The sequence below is a fragment of the Hylobates moloch genome, unplaced genomic scaffold (assembly GCF_009828535.3).
Source record: "Hylobates moloch isolate HMO894 unplaced genomic scaffold, HMol_V3 SCAFFOLD_7, whole genome shotgun sequence".
NCBI classification, from domain to species: Eukaryota; Metazoa; Chordata; class Mammalia; order Primates; family Hylobatidae; genus Hylobates; species Hylobates moloch.
The window spans coordinates 18503980-18525088 of record NW_026652282.1 but is presented as its reverse complement, the minus strand read 5'-3'; the positions used below and the strand labels follow the sequence as shown (position 1 = coordinate 18525088).

The window sequence follows — 21109 nt, the reverse complement described above, 5'->3', positions numbered from 1 at the left end:
TATTACTAGGGTCCTTAATCCATCCTGTACTGGTGTAGGATCATGGGAAAATTACTCTCCCTACTTGACCTCTCTGTGCCTCCATTTCCACATCTGTAAAATTGAGATAAAATAATAGTATTCACTTCCTAGGGCTACATGTATAAAATGCTTAAAACAGCATAGTAGGCAGGGCACGGTGGTTCATGCCTGTAATCCCATAGGCAGATCACAAGGTCAGGAGATTGAGACCATCCTGGCTAACACGGTGAAACCCTGTCTCTACTAAAAATACAAAAAATTAGCCAGGTGCAGTGGCAGGCGCCTGTAGTCCCAGCTACTCAGGAGGCTGAGGCAGGAGAATCGCTTGAACCTGGGAGGCGGAGGTTGCTGTGAGCCGAGATTGCGTCACTGCACTCCAGCCTGGGCAACAGAGTGCGTTGAGACTCTGTCTTAAAACAAAACAAAACAAAACAAAACAAAACAAAACAAAACAAAACAAAACAAAAACAGCATGGTAAGCACACATTGAGTGTCAACCATTATTAGAATTACTATCATTCAGGAATACTTTATGTTAAAGTTGTGAGAAGTAACATCATTTAATCACTGCATTTGAACCTCCAGAAGTGCTAAACATAAAAATTCCTTTTTATTTTTGCAGGATGCACAGTCTTCTCTCGGGCTGTCTTTTTTCCCTCTTCCTTTTAAAACTGAAAGTGTGTTGGTTTTTCTTCCTTAATGGTCCCTGGCCTCCCTCAAATCTACACTGAAAATTCACTAGCATTTTATTTACTAATTTTGACCTTGATATATTTTTAGATTTGTAATATTTTAAAAGCTGCGACTGACTATTCTCAGTAGCCGTTATTATACCGTATTACAAAAGATCCATCCATTCTGCCAACAAAGGCAATACAGCGGTTCCTTATGGATGTGGTATTGCCTCTTTCGATATATTTTATGCCACACAAAAGGCCCAATTTAATGCACCTTCAAATGAAATATTATTTCTTGCAGGTAAATAGGATCAGCACTAACTGATATTTTCGTATTATCTTTGCATTAACCTTAAGTAGGGTACATGAAATAAAATATGAACGTGATTACACCATACACAATCGTTTATAGTAGGGACATTATCTAGGTTAGTCTTGTCTGGAACAAATAGAAGCCCTGATTAATAAGGGACTCTCCTCATCGTGTAAATACCATTTAAAGCTCTGAAATGTTCTACTCCATACCTTCTAGTCACTTATTTTTATTAGGATTTTATCTCCAATTCAGTTCATTTGTTATTTCCTGAGTGCATAATGTGTGCCAGGCACTGTGCTAAGTGTAGGGTATATACAAAGATGAATTGATCCCTGATCCCTGAGATGAATTGATCCCTGATCCCTGTGTTTGAGGCACTTAAGGTCTCCAGTACTTGCTAGCTGCATGACTTTGGGAAAGTTATTTAGCCTCTTTGTGCCTCAGTTTCCTCATCTATCAAGAGAAGAATTAGTAACAGTCTTTATCTCATAGGATTACTATGAAGGTTAAATGAATTTAATGCATGTCAATACTCAGCTCAGTGCCTGGCTCACTGTAATTGCTTAATAAATATTAGAAATTATCATCATTCACCACCATCATCATCTACTTCAACAGCTCCCAAAGCGTGTTCCTTGGAATACTAGTTTTATGGGATGTTGTTAATTAGATTAGAGGCTAATATGGTTTAATGTTTGAAAATTTTTCTCAGAGTCCACAACTTGCTAATGGCATCAAGTTATTTCCAAGAGGGCAGAAACATATGCAATGTTTTCTAAACATATTGGACCTTTTCAGTGACTATCTTACAAGATAGTGTTTTGCAGTGCGAGCTTCTAGAAACAATGACTTAGATTTCTAGTTTGTCTGGCTTGGGTGAATTTAAGTTACTTTTGACCATAGTTCTAACAGTCAGGCATTTCAGGAGTTGAATTAATGCACCTCCAGACAACATGGAGTCAAATAGTTACAAATCTCTGCAATGTTAGTTCACCTTTAGTCCACCTTTCTGTAAAATGGGGACAATCATACCATTTAATCGGGTTGTTATAATGAATAGACAAAATAATCTATGGCAAGTGCCTTGTTTATAGTATACAAATTCCTTAAGAGATGGGCCTTCTAACTATCCAAGTAATGCATGCAATGGCCTTGGCTTTGTCTTCAACTGGTTCCATCTCCTCTGTGCACCAGAATAAGAGGGAGGCCAGAACCAGAACCACCCTTAAAGGAGGTAGACAGTAGTCTTTCACATCCACACTGAAGAAGAGATGGCTTTTGAATTGTAAAGGGATTCTAATCCTACACTTCTCTTTAGCTGTATTAGTTAAATCTCTGCCAGGGGCATAAAAACATCCTGAAAGCATCAGTTGATTCTTTCTTAGCCTGGAGAGGGCTTTGTTCCCTAAGCAGCTGATAAAGTTCTATGCCAGAGGTTGGCAAACCTTTTCTATAAAGGACCAGATAATAAATATTTTAGGCTTTGCGAGTCATTTGGTCTGTTCCCACTACTCAGCTCTGCTGTTGTACCACAAAAGCAGCCATAGGCAGTACATAAATCAATGAATGTGGCTATGTCCCAATGAAACTTTATTTACAAAATCAGGTGGTGGACTGGATTTGGCCCGCAGACTATAGATTGCCAACTCCAGTTCTGGTCTCTCCAGGCTGCTTCTTACAACCCCACTGTTGGTGGGAATTGAGCTGCAATCAAGGTAACATCAGCACACTCTGCATATTGGGTCCTCTCCCTCAAATGAAAGAATTTGACATGACAGGTGGTGGGGAAAGCTAGAACTGCTGGGAATCTAATCCCATCAGTGATCTCTTTGGTGACTCTCTCTAATGAGACCAAGTGACACCAGCCACTGGCAGCATCTGCCTGTCCTTCTTTCTCCTGAACACACCCACTTTGGGAACCACCACAGGCCTCCTTAGGGCCCCAATTCACACAGAGCCAATCTTCTCTGGATTGTCACTGATCCTTTCTCTCCACCGTTAATGAAAGTAAACTGAGTATTATTTGTCCTCTCCCATGAGATCTGGGAACTTCATGGCTGACCAAAAAAGAGTCCTGTGCCCCAGTCTTAGCTCTATGATGTAAATTCACCCCCCTGGTCCTTGTGATCTTCAAAGGGAGGGGCTTCAGTTAAATGACTTCTAAGTCTCTGTCCAGCTTGTAAGTCTGTGAACGTCTTGAGAATAACTTCTAAGGTTTATTATCAGGATGACAATAATAGTTTCAGTTTATTCAAGGTTTACCATACACCTGGCCCAGTGCAGTGGGATTTCCATGGATCCTAATGTTAGGTTTGGAAAAGTGAAGTAACTCCCCCAGGATTATACAATTTGTAAGTGGGATAGTCAAGCCCTAAAATCAATTATTCAGTCTGATCCCAAAGCCCGTGTTTGGAAACACTCTGCAATGCTGTCTTTACTTACTGTTCCCACCACTGGCACAGAGAGTAAGGCTGGAGGAGTGGGTGTGGACCATCTCAAGGATAATCATAAGCACCAAAGCTACTTGAGAGGCAATTACCATTTTATGGATGCTGGGTGCCTCCCTTTTAAAGAACTCAACATTTAGAAACAGTGTCAGCATTTCAGTGAAGAAGCTGATAGTCTACACTGATTAAAGTCACCTTAAGAGTAAGTTGGCTTGGAGTTAAAAGTACAAAGTAAAGAGACACAATGATAAACATGGTCTTGAAATTCAAACAACCATGGCTAGATCAACTTAAGCCGTTTGTAAAACTAAATCTAACTTATCATACATTTGAAAAAAATTATATGAATCCTGCATCATTAGTGAGTATGTGGCTTCTTAGCATGGGAAGTTTTCCATTGCTACCCAATCTATCTGTAGAAGAGAATATTCTGATGCTCCATGTTTCAGTACTTCTTTTCCTTCCCCACTAGTTGTCATTGTTCTTCCACTCTCCATTATCTAGGGCATAATGTGGAAGAAGAAAGCAGTCTCCAGGGAATATGAAAGTATTTACAGATAGGCATTAGAGACTCTAAGTATTTCCTGTGTAGGATTTCCAGTTTAAAAATGATTCCAAATATATGACAATCATTGGTATAGAGGAATAGACTATCACCATCCATTGTTAATCTGATAGATTGATTAAAGCTAAAAATCATGATGATCATACATGCCTTCCTTCAATATTTTATTTAAATTTAAAACGTTAAAAATTAACTTTCATTTCCATTTGTTTTAATGTAGATGCAAGGCCTTTTCTTTGATCATGGATCTACTGTTTCTTACATAAACCACTATAATACATTGTTTATGATTTCCAATGCTAGTTTCTTTTAAGTGTGTTAAGAACTGGAATGTAGGAGTCTTACTCTCAAGTGGGTTCAGTATTACCTCCAGCTAATGATCATTGCGGCTCTACCTAGCTCTATATTTGTGACATGAGGCAAAGCAGACACATACTTGCAAAAAGATGTCATTTTTTTTATGTTGACATCCAAAAGCACTTCAGGAATACAACCTGCCCCCGACCAATTGTGCACATTATCTTAATAGCTGTACAGTACATTCTTGAAATCTGCTTTTCCCTGGATGATGAGATTACAGTTGAGTCATTCAGGAAATTATTGAAGAGAACAAAAAAGTGTTGAGAACAGAGAAAAAATAAAAACATTTTCAATATGAAATATCATGGGTGAAGAACAGTGGCAAAGTAGAAGTTTCTCAAAATTGTGTTGTGTGGGTAAGTTTTCCGTGTTTTGAATCCACTCCACATTTCAAGAATCCCTAAGCAGTTATGCATTCCAGTGATATAGAATTTTATTTTAAAATAAGTTGACTATATTTTAGTAGGTAGGTATGTGTGTGTGTGTCTCTAATTTTACGTTAACATATCAAACAAGAATCTCATTTTCTAATCCGTTATGAAAAAACAAGCCTCTTTCTGAAATCTTCTGTAAAGATGCCATAAATCTCAAAATGTCATATCTTGCTCCATTCAGAGAATGACTAAGACTGTGAGAATAGGAAAGAGCAGAAAGAAATAATGCAAAATGCAACCCTGTAGAATTCCCTCTGCCCGTGCTACAGAAGAATGGCATGGGGGAGGCTATAGATTCTGGCAGGAGCTGCTGGGGTCCTTTGAAAAGTAAAGATTGAATCAGTAGGGGGTCATCTGAAACAAATAATGCAATGGGAGGAAACTCCAGAAGCCTCTGAACTGTTCAGAAAACTCACAGTGGGTTCAGAAAAGGAGAGACAGAGTGGGGACAAAAAGGGAGGGGGAGATAAGAGAACAATGGCTGTGGAAAGCAAAGTTCAATAGGAATTGTCAGTACCCAGCCGGCGGGCAGCTATCAGAATCCAACCCACTGGGGAAAGAAGATGTCATTCCATTGTAAGCCACACAGAAAGGGGTGTGGAGGAAATATTGTTTCCAGAATCCTCTGGGCTCAAAGCCCGGAGCCAAGCAAAGAGAACAATACAAATAATTAAGGGAGCAGTGGAATTAACTTACAGGGAATTCTTTCTACTTTTCTTCACCTAGTGAGATCAAGTGTAGTATTAATTTCACATAAGATAGGTCTTCTGTCAGGGAACTGTATCCTATTCTGGCAAAAGATGATCTAGTAGATTTTTTTTCCATTCCCAACTTGGAGGATGTAACAAATTATATATAGCTTGGGAAAGTGATGCACCAGGTCTGCTGCATCAGGGACATATTTTTAAATCTCTAAAATGAATAAACCTCAGGGAAGGAAAGGAAATACAAAGGATTGCATTACAAAAGGAAAAAAAAGAGACTGCTTCCTTCACATTTATATAGAATCTATGGGGAGAAGGAAGCCTAACCTAATATCAACTCTAGGTTATTGATCTTAAACATTTTCTGTTTGTTTATTATTTCATAAAAGTTAAGCTTGTATTTTAAGCCTATTTTGTGTAGCAAATACCATACTCAATTTGTAGATAGAAAAATTAGTCGCTGAGAAAGTATTTTATTTGTGTTTAAACACAGAGTAAGTCTGTGAAAGAGACAAAATATTATCCAATTTTCTGGCCAGTGCAATAAAAACCGAGAGCTACAGGTCTACATATTTTTATCAAATTCAAATTATAAGGAATTTTTCTTATGGCTATAATTTAGTCTATGACTTGTCACTCAAAGATTACTGTCCTACAATTATACGAATGAAACATCTCTAATCATCTTGTTAATAGTATAATGCATGCCACAATCGACAAAGTACGCCTCTTATACTCGCTTATTGGTGCACATTATGATTGAATGTTCGACATATTTTCAGGCTGCTTTGGTTCCTGTCAATATCTGCTGTCAAAAAAAAAAACCCATTTAGGTTTTTCTGATTTCTTGAGTGATGCTTTTAAAGAAGAAAAAGTGTCAAGTCGGTGAGTTAATGGCTCATTTTTCAATGTGGCTTTTCTTTGGTATCTATTATGAAATTATCCATTTTATGTGCCTGTTTTCAAAGGCCACTCTCAAAGTGTAAGTCTCCAATATCAGAGCTGCTTTAGAGAATTTTAGAGCTGGTTAGAGCTATTTTTGGCCACGTGAAAAGAGCTCTTTAGAGACGGGTTTGAGAGAGTGAGAAGGTCTGTCCCTAAAGTCAGGCAGCTTCAATTTGGAATCTTGCCTTTTCCTGGAACTATATGTATGACCTTGAGAGAATTAACCTCTCTGAGGATTCATTTCTTCAGCAGTAAAATGAAGATGATAATACTAACCTCAAAAGTTTGTTGTGAGGACGCAGGTATTTAAACCCTCCACCTCTGCCTGCTTTGCATTGTAGATATTCTTACAGTACTTCATTTGAAGGAAGGAAGGGTTCCCTGGTTAAGAGGTTTGAAAACCATCGACACAGCCTAACATTCATATTACAAATGGGGACAATGAGACCCAGAGCAATTGTTACTTTTTCAAGCACAGAGAACTTGTAGCAACTGCTAGCATTAGGCTCTTTTCACTACTGTTAAGCCACCCATGAAACATGGAGAGGCCACATGGGGGTGCATCATTAAAATTAATCTCCAAACAGGAAAAGTAGTCATCTTATAACATGCCCTTCACAGTATTACATTATTCTGGATGACCTTTGCATGTCCCGTTACTAAAAACTACAATCTACCATAGAGCATATATACTTGATTAAATGAGTTAATTTAGCAATCAAGTCTTTCAGAAACAATATGATAATTTGAGCTCACCATTAGAAAGATGCCCCCCTGTAGATGCTTAATAAATGGGTTGGGGTAGGGACAATTTAACTAAACTTTTAACTGGTTAACTTTTTCCCAAATAGTCCCTATATTGATTTTTCCCCTCTTTTATCCAAACTGTAGTGATGGAAATTGTCTATTGGTCCAATATGGATTATCTTCTGTGAGTATGATTGAGTATGGTTTACATTGTCTTGATCTTCTTTATTCAGGCCCCTATGATATTTCATCCAATCTAAGACACTGTCAATTGTAAAATACCATTATTTTACAGCCTGCCAAAATAAAGCAAATGTGCCAACTAAAATTGTAGGACACTATTGGTTGTAAGACACATTCTGACCAGAGATATTAAAAAAGATGCATCTTGGAATTCATGAAGTATGGCTCCATATTTGCCACCATATAAGACAAATCTTTCTCCTCTCTTATGCCTCCTCCTTCTCCCACTCTAGGCCACCTGGTATTTCCATTACGCATAAAAATAGCATAGAAAGCTCAGCCTTAGGTTTTTAAAATACTTTTCTCTAAAGTTGTGCTGGATTTATATTTTAACATATGTGGTACATACTGATTAAAAATACTCCTTGGCTTGTTGATACTAGGAATGGCTCCACAATGATGTACCTCTCTGGTTACTTTCCACAAATACTTTGGATCTGTTTCTTTCTGTGGTATCAGCAGTATTCTAGTAAGGATAGGGTGTTTTAAAGCCCCTGGGTAGGAAAAGTCACCTCCTGCTCCTGAAGGGAGTACAACACAGACCTGCCATGTTGCATGAACATGGACACTGGATGCTTCCTGTTTCATAGGGTTAAGCATTCCCCTGGCAACAGAGCTTGTACCAGGCATTTCCAAATGGGACTTACCACACTTCCTAATAACTTCCTTTGGTGTGGTGCCAAAATCATACAATCCATGTCATAAGATAAAAAAAATTTTGCTCTCTTTGTTCAGGCATCATTTACATGCATAACATCAAAACGAAATTTCAACTTTTCAAACCCACATATCCAATTACTCATAAGGCAACACTTTATCTTCAATGGAAAAATATTGTATTCTACTTTAAAATAGTATTTGATGGTTGTTTTATGTGAGTGATAATACTGGTTGAAGACATTTTTGATCTGCATTACATATTTTCACCTTTTGACATCAAATAAGTATGGGCAAAATTCAAATTTACATATTATCTCTCCAAGTCCAAATTACAGTGTCAATATATCCTTACCTAACTTAATGTTTAGAGGATGTCACGAAGGTATTTTATGTTTACCACTGATGGAGATTAGTATTTTATCATGATAAAGGAGAACAGTCAATGAGTGGTGATACAAAGGGAACTTGGCTTTCCAAGCACCCTCTTTACTCCTTACTGACCCACACAAGTACATGTTGGGAAGAAGGTAGAAGAGTGTCAATTTCAGAGACTATGGCAATAAAGTGCAGGACATCATGGAAAGGAGGAGGTGGCTTAGGACGTGTAAATGCCTCCCCTCCTATGTGGTAAATTTGAAGGGACCCGAAGGAGGGCTAAGGTGTGGGATGACTTATGCAGATGCTCTTTCCTCCTTGCCTGTCATTATGTGTTCCGTCCTTATCCCAGAGAGAGAAAAATAATATGCACCTCAGGAGGGCAACAGCCAGAACAAACTGTCTTCCAATTCTCCCATCCAACAGGAAACTGTAAAATCACTGCACAGACCTAAGGATGTGTAATAAATGAAATCTGTAATAAATGTAATCTGTAATAAATGGAAGTCAAATTTTCCTTTGCATATTTTTATGCTGACATTACAGCAATTTTCCTGAGATAAAAAGCTTTGAAGATGTACTTTTCAGATGCATTTTTCTTCACAATGATTACTGTCTCAGAATGTCATTGCAATTTCTTACCTTTTTTAAGCTAAACCTACCCCGTTTTCTCTTTTAGGCAAATATCAATATTCCAATGGGAGCCTTTCGGCCAGGAGCAGGTCAACCCCCTAGAAGAAAAGAATGTACTCCTGAAGTGGAGGAGGTGAGGAAAACTCAGCTCTTAGAAGATAGCAATGTTTTTCCTTTCTAAAATCCTCACCAGAGGGGGCAGAGGCAAGGCAAGGGCTGGCTATCCAGGACAAGGGAGGGGGCAAATGGCTGTGTGTCAAGGAATAACATACAGTATGTACGTTTCTTTAGTTGTCTTGCTCAGTCAGCCCTGAAACGCACTGCCTCCTCCCTTTCCTTCAGCCAAATTTAAGTACTGTACCTGGCACCATTGCTTGAAGGTACTGAGTTTAACTTCCAGTCTGTTGATTGACTGATTAATTGATTGCTTGCTTGATTGATTGTGTGTGTGTATGCGTGTGTGTGTGCACGTGTGTGTGGTGGGGAGGATAAAGCCTCTGAGAAGTTTTTGGTCTAGCAGTAGTCACTAGATTGGTAAGTTTTCACTTGGGATCTTGTATCCAACTGAGCAGGATGTAATAATATTTAGTACAGCTTCTGATAAGTGGGAGTGCAGGAAGTAAGCCCATTAAATTATTTGGGGAATCAAATAAACAACAAACAAACAAAAACTCAATCTCTAAATGTTTCCTTTGAAAAGGGAACTTTGCAAGAGAGTCTATCAAGCCTCCATTTCTGTATTTTTTCCTCTTTCTAATTCTTTACTTCTCCCCCAAATTCAAGTACCCGGTCTGCTAAATTGGAGGCTAAAATTAATAATGAATGCCATAAATAGGGAAGAGTTTCTTCCTCAGATGTTTATATTTCTTACCGAATTGTGACTTTTCTGCTGAAACCTGGAAGGTCTGATTCTCAAAAAAGGTAGTGAAGGTTTTGGAACACTTTATTAGCACAAGACATGGAAAATGGAATCAAATAAAGCCACCAGGCATAGCAAACTGTATTTCATCTTTTTAAAAAGGTAAAAAGGCTTTTTAAGTTTACCAAGTGACATTTTTGGTATTTGTCCCAAAAGAATATCTATTATCATTTCAAAGTTTCCTAATAAAACTTTGTCCTGCTTGTAACCTTTTTTTCCTGTGAATATTCCTGATGTGGTCCTAAATTAGTGGTTCCAGTCTCCTATCAGTAGAAAGATAATTTTTGAAAGGAGGAGATGGGGAGTATTTGAGTGATATCATCAAGTGCTGGAATTTCAGCCACTAAGTCACCCTTGATGAATACAAATTTTGAACATACAAGTTGGAAAAACCTGGCCCTACCCTGCTTTTATGGTTACATAATCTCAAGTTCTGGTGCTGTTAACTTTGCCATCGAGTTAACTCATGATCATGAGGTCTCCATCTGGGACTTGGGCCAAGTATTTCAGAGTCTGTGTCTGCAAAATAGGATCCCCTCCATTCCTCAGAGGGTCACTGTGAGGGCATGATATAATGGACATGGCATAGTCTAGTAGGTATTCCATAAATTATTTTTCATCAATTGATGTAATTATCCAATTTTCATGAAGCACTCCTGGGCCTATTGTTTTTGCATATTGTAAGGAAAAGGCATGGGGAGGTAGAAGGGACGGCGGTGGAATTCTTCTATACCTTCATTTATCTGTAATTAGATTTTTCTTTGCTTCCTGGGCTTCCTCTTAAACTGTGTCTGTCACTACCATGGCAATCAGTCAGAAAGTAGTTTGACCCATTTTTCTCACTAAATTGACTGATTTCACAGCTGTTTTGGAGGCTCACATTTCATTTTCCACCTGTTGTACAGATGGCCCCTGGTTCTTCTTTGTCCAACTGGTACTTTCCTCCACACAAGTGTCTCAGGGGACTGGGGAAGCACTTTGCTCTCTCTTGCCTTGTATCTAATCTCATGGTTGCAGTGCATTCTAAAATAGACAAGAACTGATACAGCTTGGTGTGTGAACACCTACTTTATAATTAGCCACATATACAAATGGCCAACTAGTATTTTTCACAGGATGGAGGGAGTGATGTATCCACAAAGATACGAAGACCCCAGGGATGTCTCTTTTTTTTTGTCTTTCTTCCTTTTTTTCTTGTAACAACTTATTGTCCAACAGATGGAGTGTTTCTTGAACTGTACCATACCTTTCTCATAGAGCTCATTGGGCAGGAGGGTGAAGCTAGTGATGGTATTTCTTTACCATAAAAGCAGAAATAAACTCTCAGGATTTGTGGAGTCTTGGGGAGGGAGTGGGATCTAATGACTCAGTCTCTGGCCTGGACCTCAGATTAAGTTTCTTATGAAGACAACATTGTGCGGGGAGTAATTAGACAGCTTGGCTTGGCCACAGGGTGGGTTAAGTAGGATTTTGTCAATTAGCTTCAGGCCCCAGCCACATTTTAAGGCATAGTTTGAATGGGAAAATAAAATGTGGATTTGAAATAACGTATACATCCACATTTACTATCATTATCATCTAGTTTGCAAACTTGGAATTGCTTAATTTTGTAGACTTAAAATTCGTTCGTTGCCTAGCCTTGCATGAGGATAATTACTGTATAGAGATCGTAACATACCATCTTTGAACAGAACAGATCACCTCTATCACATTCAGGAGGTTCCCCATCTAAACTCAGAAGGACTTTTGATCCTGACACCCTCCCAGATGTGAAGAGGATGTTCCCCAGCAGGAAGCCAGAATGAGTCTTTGGCTGTCTGCCAAGGCCTGTGAGCACAGACCCTGTCTTTGGCCCACCTATGGTTTCTGGTAAGACCTTTGCTCTGCTCACAGAGCTGGAGTACACCCTCTATCTGCTTGGCCCAGCCACAGATGGGCATGTGCCCAACACTGAGGCCTTACAGCCAAACGTTAATAAACAGGGCTGGTCTTTTGCGTAAGACAATCAGCTGCTTGCTTGAAGTGATTTGAAGGGTATTGACAAGCCTCTACTAAGCTTCCCAAATCTCTCTTTTGACTGAAATACTATCATTATTAAGCCACAAAATAGCATGCTGGGATTTTCTGTTAATTATTTCCCTCTCCACCTGGCTCCTTTACAAGATGCAAACATTTAATTCTGGTCTAGCCACTTCCTAGCTGTATGGCCTTGGGGCAAGTTTCTTAGCCCTTCTGTGCCTGAGTCTTCTCAACTGTAAGACAGGGATGATAATAGTACCAGATTTATGTGGTTGAGGTGAGGATTAAATGAGTTAGTACATGTAACTTAGAACAGTTAACAGTGTGCCGTTATTATTAAGTCTTTGGTGTTTGAGCATGAATGAGCAGGCCAGATTGTATTGTCCCACACAGGAGAGTTTAGGGAAAAACTCAGTAGGATATCTGGCAATAATGAGGGAGATGAAAGTGAGATCACTTGAATATGGTTCACTGTTTTGCCAAGTTTTATAAATACCCTGTGACCCCCAAGGGAAACATTTCCCTTCACAACAGCCATTCCTGAAACTGAGAATGCTGCTGTGGCTGATAAGCCTTCTTTTACACTCTCTTTATCTAAGCCAAAGAATGTCTTTCATGTCCCTTCTTCATTCAAATATCCACTTACAAAATTAAAAAAGGACATATTTATTAGCCAAATGGGGCCATCTGGAACCCTGTTTATGCCTTAACTTACTATAATTCTTACAATTGCAAATTCATAAAATAAATGGAATCTGACTCCTGTTATGTTTTTAAAAGATGAGAGAAGATTCATTTAAGAAAATGCACCATTAACCCCCTTCTTCCTGAGTCAATATCATATCTAATTACTAAATATATTGAATTATAATTTCCCATTATATGTGACTTTACAAATTAAGTGGTGAAAGTCTTACGTTGATAAATAGAAAAACACAATGCATTGAAGTTTTAATAACTTGAGAGGAAGGTGCCTATTAAATATTGTTATTAACCTGCAAATGTTCACTTCAAAAATTTTTGCATATAAACGTTAAGTACAGACATTGGCTTTAATGTGTTAAATATGCCAATATAGAACATTTTGATGTTACAAAGTTAGTAAATGTGACTTATCCAGGAACTTAACAGAAGGAATTGGAAACATTTTTCTCTTTCATGCTTCCTTATTAAGATCTACCCACCTAAGAATTGAACAATGAGAACTCATGGACACAGGAAGGGGAACATCACACTCCGGGGACTGTTGTGGGGTGGGGGGAGGGGGGAGGGACAGCATTAGGAGATATACCTAATGCTAAATGACGAGTTAATGGGTGCAGCAAAACAACACGGCACATGGATACATATGTAACAAACCTGCACATTGTGCACATGTACCCTAAAACCTAAAGTATAATAATAATAAAAATAAATAAATAAAAAAAAGAAATTAAAAAAAAAAGATCTACCCACCTAACAGTCGTGGAAACATTTACAAGTGAGGAAACATTTTTCATTTCACCACTACACGTATATAAAACACACACACACACACACACACACCGCACTTCATAGCCTTGTTAAAAAATTCTTTCTGAAAGCATAGCAAAGAACATTTTGGAATATCTAGTCCTCCAAGTGGATGCTTTACAGTTTTAATTATTGCTTCTAAATCTACATTTATAAGTGATAAATGTGTGTGCATGACAAAAAACAGCTGATTCTAGGGCTCTGTACACTGACCCAGGGAAACAGTATTTTCCAGATATTTACAGCAGGTATAGTCCACATTGAAATACTTTATCATTTTGTTTGGGTGAAACGTTAGCTATTTCAACAGCACTGTACCAGATTTAAAGAAAATGACTGTAGGAAAAGCCATTAGCCCTTAGTAAAAGAACAGCACCTCAATATTTTATGGCTACTCATCCTCTCCGATAAACAATCTAAAAACATTTCTATAAAGGACGTGTCTACTAAGTAATTTGTTAGTTTGGGGAAGCTTGAATACTTTCTTCCTTTAGGTTCTAACCAATTTGAGAACTAGACATAGGATCCAGACAGGGATTAACACACACCATCAGCTTTAATACCCAAATGACAGGGCTGCTGGTGGGGGTTGAGGATAAGGGTGGGGTGGAGGCGGGGCATAGGGCATAGGGCCCACCCTCTCTGGTGAGAGGCAAACATGCAGTTACTTATTTCTTTTCCCGGGAACTGTACTGGTTCACCCAGTTGTTGGCCAAGCAGATGGAGATCTGCGTCAGTCTGTGTTAGTTTGGGTCCTTCAGGAAACTGACCCAAAGATATTTGCTGGGGAAAACACTTGTAAGGAAAAATGGGAGGGAGTTGCATGAGGCTGGGAGGGAGAGAGGGATAGAGGGTTGGGTGGAAGCATCTCAGACTTCAGCGCCCTACTGAGGCAAGTTCTCCAGGTGAAGTCGCTCCGCAGAGGAGTCCCAAGTCTCCCAGGAATGGGCCCGCCTTAGAATTCCTGTCGCACTCAGTCATTGGCTACAAGCAGCCATGGGAAGTGTGACCTCAGCGTGGTGATGGATGGCTGGATTTCAATGTGAAGCAGCTGGAGCCGTCATTCAATTATCCTCTCTGCAGTAAACTGATCCGAGAGGCGAGTTCTCAAGGCTGCCACGGTGATCAAATGTTCCTCCAACACCTTTCCCCGGGGCCACAGAGAACATATCCTCCCCTACCCACCACCTCTAGCAAACAGAAGGAATGGGCTAATAATCAACTTTTTTTTTTTTTTTCTGTATAAATGAGTTTCTGAAGTTCTCGGAGCCACACACAGCAACTGATCTTGTTTTATAGTTACCATTATATGTGTGTTTGGTGTATGTACATAGAGGCATAGATTTTCATTATGGTACATTCTTGGGATTGATCCAAATAAACAACAGTCAACAAGTATGCGTGTGCACCTCTGCGCCAGATATTGGAAATGCCACAAGAAAGGATAGGATGTGGGTCCTGCCCTAAAGCTGCAACAAAAATATAACATTCAATGAAAGGAAATTTAAAATACTTCCCAAAGCAGGAGAGAGCTGGGCTTCCTCTGCCACTCTCTCTTGTCGTGCCCATATTCAAAAAAGTTTTGCTTACATTTGTTTCAGTTTGTTTATGCATCCCATGCTCTAACATTGTACAAACCTTTGCTGTCAGGCATATTATAATTGTCCGATTACAAATTAAAGTCAATCTTGTAAGATGCTTCTCTTGGAAACACAAATCTTTTGAACTAGTAGTAATTTTTGTTAGTTATCGGAAGTTGAACGTACTCTAGTGTTTTCTAAGTTATGTGGAAATTACTTGTTTTCTTCTTCCAACTTTATTCCACACTTCACAACAAACTTTACTAGATTTTATTGAAACTCTAAGGCTGTCTCAACAACACAAGGGACAGTCACTCTGCTAGAATCACATTTTGACATCATTGCTGCTTTAATTTTTTTTTTCTGGTTCATGATTATGGCCCAAAGAGATCAAATGTGTTTTTTGGTGAGTTGGATTTCTTCTCTTTTCTCTTCAGGGTGTTCCTCCCACCTCGGATGAGGAGAAGAAGCCAATTCCAGGAGCAAAGAAACTTCCAGGACCTGTAGTCAATCTATCAGAAATCCAGAATATTAAAAGTGAACTAAAATATGTCCCCAAAGCTGAACAGTAGTTGGAAGAAAAAAGGTGAGTGAAAAACTATCTTCTTTGTCTCAAAAAGGCCTCTGTAAAATGTTTCAAGGAAGCCTTTCACAGAAGAAATCTGGAATTCTGCAAGAGTTCATTAAATACCAGGGGCCTTCAATTTAAGTCAGTATTTCTGGTGCAGTTTTCTGGTTAAGCCAAGTTTTTGGGCCTGTCTTATTCCATCACCAGTCATAGATCCATTGAGGATGTTAGCCTGCCATTCTCTTTCTGATCATCCTTCTTAGTTGTGGAAGGATGAAGTTGGGAGAGGAAAGATGCTTGGGAAAAGGCCTTGAGGTTTTGATCTTGAGGTCCAGGCAGCCCTCCCTCACTCCATGCTTCAGTTTCCTCACCCAGGTATCACAAAAAGCAACAAGCTATTCATGAGCTGGAGGATCAGAGGATCAAGGAACTGAACAAGTTTGGGAGTATAAAGAGGCAGAGACCCAGGGGTTCAGTCCTTTAATCAAGTAACCCAGGTGTGTGTAAGGCAGACCAAGAGGACGCCATAATGACTCTAGGTGTGGATGAGGTTAAGGGTAGCTCAAAACTTGTATGCTGCCTTACAAGGCACTGCAAGCAGGGATTGTGACCTTATTTTTATTTTAATTGCATCTGTTCAATAATGATCCCCTCGTGAGGGTTCAGACAACCCTCCACCTGGCTCCTGTGGACTGGTATGGGAATTCTGCCAGCAGGGGAGTGTGGAATTGGCCCAAGTCATCCCTCTTTCTCCTAGGAGACCCTGGGAGCAAATCTACCCTTTTCCAACATTACTAAGCCCACAATGTACAATCTATTCCATTTCTTAAGCAGAAATTTAAGTCTAGAGGAGAGGAATCTGTATTGGGAACATAAAACAGGTTTTATCTGGTTGATTGTCCATTCATTCATTTGGTCACTCACCCATTCATTCAATCAATATTTATTGAGTGTTCACTACATGCTGCACACTAGAAACATTTATTCATCACTTACCATGAGCAAGATACTGTGTGAAGAGCATTATGTCCATTGTTTCTTTTAAGCCTCATGATACTCAATTATTGTTCTCATTTTTGAGATGAGTCTTAAAGAGACTGAGTTTCCCCATCTATCATGTATTCTAAAAATGGAGTCTGCCTTCAAAGTTAGTGCTATCACCTACTTGTTATATTGCTTCAATCCCTTCCTCCTACCACACCTTACAGATGGATTGCATGCTTCCTGTTGGTGTTGGGGTGAAATCTTCTGACTGGATGGCAGAGGCAAGCAGTGGGGCGGATAGGGCCCTGCTGTGTCTTCTCCTCTAGACAGAATGAGGAACAGAATGTTCTGTCAGACAGTCCAGAGCATTGTGGCAGTGTTATTTATGTTACACTTACACTGACTTACTAGGATGTTTGCAAGTTAGTTCAGCCGAAAATATTTTATAGTTAGAGAAAGAGAGGAGCTGTTTTGAGTTAAAATAAAAGAATAGTATCTGATGTTTTCAGCACAGTTACATAAAAGAACACAGGAGTAAGAATAAAACAGAGTGGATCTATGACCATAGACTGAATCCCAGGAACCTGGATGGGGACAAATTGCTGTGAGCAGGAACTAACCTGACGTGTGGCTACATGCACGTGCTGCTACTGATGACAAAATGGAACAAATTGATGACTGAGTATCACACTCAGTCCTGCTTGTGTTGCCAAGTTGAGATGAAATCTTTCAATATGGTAGGGATGAAGCTTCAGAACTTCCTTGTTAGAAAGCCTGGAGAGGGGAACTTAACTTTTTGTAATATTTATTATCATCACCCAACCAAGGCTGTTCAGTTGGACACATGAATTTTTAATGCAAACTTTAAAGGTTTTTACTTTTATGAAATCCATGTTGACCTAAATTTAACCTCAGTTCCAGTTCCAGAAGAATTTGGTTTTGAAGATTCAGAGGAATGCGGTTTTAAAATGAGCTTAGAGAGGATCTTGCAGTGTTACTCAGCAGTGGGGTTGATTCAGTAGCCTTGGCTGTGTGATTACAGGGAACAAGGAAGAATAACAACTCAATCAAATATTGAAAATGTACCGGAATATCCAGAACACATTTTTGTTACTTTATTTTCTCAGAGAAGACTTTAATGATTCTTCTCTCCTTAACAAATTCTAATGTAAAACCACTGAGAGAGACCTATTTTTCCTTATTCTTACAGTCATGTGAAAATCTAAGTTGTCAGGGTAATTGATCTGAATTCCAAATGAGTACAGTCATTTTTTTAAGCCAAGGAATGATCTTTACTTTTTGTAGCAAGCTGTTTTGCTTTTTATTTATTTTTCTCCTGCAGATATGTTTGGGATTTCGAGACTTCAGTAGTCAGTCTGTGGTCGCAGAAGGAGAACATTTCTTAACATTGATAGATTCAGTGAACTCATAAGCAGTAAATACCCTGGAACAGCCATCAATTAACCCTTCAATGGTTGGATTGATTTTTTTTCTTCTTGGGTCACCACTTTGTCACCCACCCTCACTCTGTGTTGTCCAGTTATTTGATCAAACAGATCATTGGTTTGAAGATTAAATAAGTCCATCATGTCCATAGTGTCAAACACAGTGAAAACCACAAGGTGCAAGGTCCACATAATATTATAACTATTATGGTACTTAGGCACATAAGACAGGTTAGCATCTCATTCTAGCCAAGATCAGTGCCTCCTTTTGTGTAGGATTTCAGATTCTTTCCATGCCCTGTGTCACGGATATAATTGTTCATAGAAATCAATTAAAAACATTACAGAACAAGAATCAGAAAGGCCAGTGACTACCCCGTTGGGCACCAGAAATCATGGCTTATGGAAAAGGACTTGGGGCCTAGACCCAAACCGGAACCAGACCAGGCAATATAGAGACAGCACATACCAAATCAAAGCCAAAAGACACAGGAGTGTCCCAAATGGGGCCCCAGTCCAGGCTGGAACTGGCATGGGACAGGGAAGGTAGGATGTTCAGCCACATAAATTTTGGAATCCTCCTGGCTGTGATTTAAGGTAGCCAGATGGTGACTTAAGAAAGTCCAAGAACCAGATGAAGAGGCAGGACCAGTGGCAAAATCTAGAAACCAGATGTCCTCCAATATTTCTAATCCTGCTTGCTTGCTGCATTATCAGGAATCCTTCAGGGCCACTATCAGAAGCCACTGTCAGCTTGTTTGCTTACAGTTGTAGCAGATACCACCTAAGGCTTCATGGACAAAGGTCTGAGGAACCTGCAGAATCGCTCTGGGCTGGTGTCCAAACAGACTTTGTGTCCATTTCTGTTTGCCCCTGACCCTTAGATCAGAGCATAGGTACTCAGTAAAGAATCCTTGAAACTAGCTTCTATACCATGGGTACTTTCTTCTTTCTGTAGTAAAATGTATAGATATAAAACTTGGTCCCTGCTCTCAGGATACTTAAGTCTTGATGGAAAGATAAAATACTTCAAAATGTAGCGAATAATTCAAGAATTAGATAGCAGCTTAATTATTAAAGATATCCCAAGGCTGTTTATGACCCACTAACAACTAGGCAGTAGAGAAAATGTTATGACTTTTGAGGGGCTAAGGTATGATTTGGGGTCAGGGATAATTTCAAAGAGGCAGTGGGAATGGAATGGTTTAAACAGAGGCTCAGAGATCACCTCTGGACAAATGGAGCGTCCAGGGTATCGTAGACTAAAGAGTTCCTCTAGGCACTACGTCTTAAACTTTTGGAGCATAACAAAATAAAACCCCACAGCCTGCCTACACCATCTCATCTCTTTTTCCAGTGGTAAAAGAACTCAGTGATATCAAAGAATTGAAGAGGAACAAAATAAGTATCAAAGTGGTAGTGATGCATCAATTACAAGAAAAAGAAATGATTAACAAAGGTAAAACCTAAGAATAATTCTACAATGACGCTAATGAGCACCAAGAAAGTCGCAACTGAAAGCCTTGGAACTGATGAAGCTCTAAAAAGAAATTCTCATTCTTAAGTTTCAAGAATCCCTTCTCTCTGTGTTGGACATTGCAGCATGGCCACATGTGTGGCAGTCAGACTTCATGATTATATACTAAACTAGGGTTTTAGAAAAATGCAAAATTTTAGTGATTCTTGATAGCTCACTTAGTAGGTTTTTGTTGTGTATAGAAGTGAAAATCTATGGAATTAATCCCCATTCGTCATTAGGAACTGAAGAAAGCACTTGTGTTTTTGTATCGAGAAGTCTTTTGAGGTCAACCAGTGGGCCTTGAACCATACTTTGAGAAACATTGCTGCAGGGCAGTAAATGAGAGTGAGTTGTAATGGTCTGCAGTTCCTTTGTACCCATACACAGCCTCATAATCTCAAGTTAGTCTCTATCTCATACCCCACATCAGCTAGCCAGCCCTGATTTTGGATTTTGTAGATTTGAAAAGAATCTTTATAATGCCCTGTTGGGGGAGGTGTGCCCTTATCTTAGTCTGCTCGGGCTGCTATAACAAAATAACATAGACTGGGTGGCTGAAACAACAGACATTCGCCCACTTTTTGATGGGGTTGTTTGTTTTTTTCTTGTAAATTTGTTTGAGTTCATTGTAGATTCTGGATATTCCCTTTGTCAGATGAGTAGGTTGCAAAAATTTTCTCCCATTCTGTAGGTTGCCTGTTCACTCTGATGGTAGTTTCTTTTGCTGTGCAGAAGCTCTTTAGTTTAATTAGATCCCATTTGTCAATTTTGGCTTTTGTTGCCATTGCTTTTGGTGTTTTAGACATGAAGTCCTTGCCCACGCCTATGTCCTGAATGGTACTGCCTAGGTTTTCTTGTAGGATTTTAATGGTTTTAGGTCTAACATTTTAGTCTTTAATCCATCTTGAATTAACTTTTGTATAAGGTGTAAGGAAGGGATCCAGTTTCAGCTTTCTACATATGGCTAGCCAGTTTTCCTAGCACCATTTATTAAATAGGGAATCCTTTCCCCATTGCTTGTTTTTGTCAGGTTTGTCAAAGATCAGATAGTTGTAGATATGCTGCATTATTTCTGAGGGCTCTGTTCTGTTCCATTGATCTATGTCTCTGTTGTGGTACCAGTACCATGCTGTTTTGGTTACTGTAGCCTTGTAGTATAGTTTGAAGTCAGGTAGTGTGATGCCTCCAGCTTTGTTCTTTTGGCTTAGGATTGACTTGGCAATGCGGGCTCTTTTTTGGTTCCATATGAACTTTAAAGTAGTTTTTTCCAATTCTGTGAAGAAAGTCATTGGTAGCTTGATGGGGATGGCATTGAATCTATAAATTACCTTGGGCAGTATGGCCATTTTCACGATATTGATTCTTCCAACCCATGAGCATGGAATGTTCTTCCATTTGTTTGTATCCTCTTTTATTTCATTGAGCAGTGGTTTGTA

At 39.2% G+C, this 21109-nt stretch overlaps 1 protein-coding gene across 2 annotated transcripts in view; it reads left to right on the top strand.

Annotated features, from left to right (window-relative positions):
* Window positions 1–21109, top strand: part of SMPX (small muscle protein X-linked) — a 53903-nt gene that overhangs the window by 5165 nt on the left and 27629 nt on the right. The window contains exons 3-5 of one of the 2 annotated variants that reach the window (XM_032756295.2): window positions 9174–9260; window positions 15595–15743; window positions 19512–19613. In XM_032756295.2, the coding sequence (XP_032612186.1) occupies window positions 9174–9260; window positions 15595–15729 (222 nt within the window). In that variant the 3' untranslated portion in view covers window positions 15730–15743; window positions 19512–19613. Of the gene's footprint in view, window positions 1–9173; window positions 9261–15594; window positions 15744–19511; window positions 19614–21109 lie in introns of those variants that run through there. The other variant, XM_032756293.2, reaches the window with a different exon arrangement.